This window comes from Drosophila sechellia, chromosome 2R, assembly GCF_004382195.2.
Source record: "Drosophila sechellia strain sech25 chromosome 2R, ASM438219v1, whole genome shotgun sequence".
NCBI lineage: Eukaryota > Metazoa > Arthropoda > Insecta > Diptera > Drosophilidae > Drosophila > Drosophila sechellia.
The window spans coordinates 2,344,196-2,346,299 of NC_045950.1; the positions used below are offsets into that span (position 1 = coordinate 2,344,196).

Sequence of the window (2,104 nt, forward strand, 5' to 3'; positions counted from 1 at the left end):
GGTTGATCCGGAGCGATGTGTGTTCATCCAAAGTGGCCTGAGTGCGTTCATTTAAAAGTGTGCTCATAAGCTGACACCATCTATCTAGTGGTCGGTCGAACCTTTCTGACATTGAAATCAATGCAATTACTTCTGACCCCTGCTGTAGTTCAAAACGGCAATCTTGTGACACATTTGCTCCCTCGCAGGTCATATAAACTGCTCCTGCTCGACTTAGGCCATCTGAATATACCATTTGGAAAGCGCTGAAATGCATATGAACTCACACACAGATACGAATGTCTACCTAAATTCGCATTCTTATACTGTGAGTATATATATGTTTACTAATGAATTTGACGCATTCCGTGTAACGAAAATGCTTAGGGCATGGACCATACCCGATACTCGTGGAGTAAAAGGCCAGAGTGAGATACTCGTAGAGGGAAACGAGCTCCTCGACTGTCAGATACCCGTCACTCAGCTAGTGGGGATGGGAACGAGAAACTTAAACCAATTTATGATTATTGAACATATGTTTTGAATTTTATACCTGCTACTCGTAGAGTAAAGGGGTATACTAGACTGCTTGAAAAGTATGCAACAGGTAGAAGAAAGCGATTATGACCATATAAAGTATATATATTTTTGAAGGTCGGGATCTCAGAATCTATAAAAGCTAAAAGGTCGAGATTAAGCAAGCCCGCAACATTCCCTTTCCTATACCCTTTTCTCTCTTACTTCCACTAGCTAAGTAAAGGGTAATCAATAGTCGAGGACGACCACTATGGGGATTTCTCTTCTTTGGCATCAGTCCGGAAAATAGCTTCCCGGACATTTCTATACACATTCTCTGAACAAGAATATATGTATTTCCCCCTGTTTCATACTGCCTAAAAAGTCTATTATCCCCAGTTACGCTGCGAGATAGGGGTAATCAGATAATGACAGCTATCAAATAAAATTTTAAAGTTTGTTTAAAGTGGGCCAGTCTCCCAACAATAGTTTGATTTAATTTTTTCGCTGCTGTGTTGGAGCGTATCTGTAACAGTTTTTGTTTATTTTCACTTTTCGCATTATTCTACAAAACCCATCTGAAATCAGGCCTGCATTTCGCACTGTGAAATTAAGCACGGACCGCAACTAATCCTATTTTAGTTTTATTGTTCACCATGGAACATGTTCCCATTTCGAATGCGATTTAATTTCATGTCAAACATAAGCTCTTTCCTTTCTTTCCGGTTTTTATGTATTGTTTGCCTCAAAAGCGCACACACACGTCACTGTTCGACAAATTGTTTATTTTGGCGTTTAAGTTCTGCTGTTTTTAATGCTTTGCATTTCACTTTTATTTCGGTTTTGGTTTTGCCAATCGACGGCATTAGTGAAAAATCAATTGAGCGATGACAGCAATCAAAGCCGTAAGCCATGAAACCAAAACCGCACATCAGTTGTGCCCCTTGTTGCATGTTGGCTGTTGGTTGTTGTTTTAGGTCGTGTGGGTGCCACAGCTCCGCAGGACTGGAGCTCCTGCTCCTCCTCCTGCTCCTGCTGGGGTGAGTGCCATGTGCGAGTCTGTTTGCGCTGGGACTTAAATGGCCTTAGACAGGCTCTCTGAAAATAAGAATTTTATTAAATTTAGCACTTTTCCAATTTATTTTCAGGGGGAGACGGCGAACCAATGGCTCCTCTCCGATACGACGGCCATGCCCCTCAGGGATGAGCTGGGCTCCATGTCCACCCAGCAGTGTGGCATTTTCAGCGGGCTGCAATGGAATAGAAATTAATTACGCACTTTCGGTTTCCATTCTCCAGTTTGTCATCGTCTAATTTCTGCTTTACATATTTTCTCATGCACTTGGCAGTGCAGAAGCGGCGGGAAAGGGCCATTTGCATAGCGTTTTTCACTTTTTTATTGTCTGGTCGCGTTTCAGTTTCCGTTTCGGGTTGTAGTTTCGTTTTCTGTAGCTGCTTTTCTGTTCGCGGCTTTTACCAAAGTACGTGAAACTATTTTTTATGTGCACCACCACCGACGATGTGTCCAAATTCTGGCTGCATGTTGTCAATGGAAGAGTCTTATTTCCAGTTAAATTAAATCAAGAAACGGCATTGAAAGCTTGCCAAA

General features: G+C 42.0%; 1 protein-coding gene across 2 annotated transcripts; it reads right to left on the bottom strand.

Moving 5' to 3' along the window:
• Window positions 1–1,010: 1,010 nt before the first annotated feature.
• LOC116800493 lies at window positions 1,011–2,104 on the bottom strand. Of its 2 annotated transcripts, none has more exons than XM_032715812.1 (2): window positions 1,775–2,104; window positions 1,011–1,593 (listed from the first exon to the last, which is right to left on the bottom strand). In XM_032715812.1, the coding sequence occupies exon 2, from the start codon at window positions 1,446–1,448 to the stop codon at window positions 1,260–1,262; it is 189 nt and encodes a 62-aa protein (XP_032571703.1). In that variant the 5' UTR covers window positions 1,449–1,593; window positions 1,775–2,104; the 3' UTR covers window positions 1,011–1,259. The 2 variants fall into 2 exon arrangements, with proteins under 2 accessions (XP_032571703.1, XP_032571702.1); XM_032715811.1 differs by having other exon boundaries at window positions 1,659–2,104.

What these genes read in the sequence shown, in the direction of transcription:
- LOC116800493 (XM_032715812.1), bottom strand. Translation starts at nt 1,448, where the DNA reads ATGCAACAAGGGGCACAACTGATGTGCGGTTTTGGTTTCATGGCTTAC.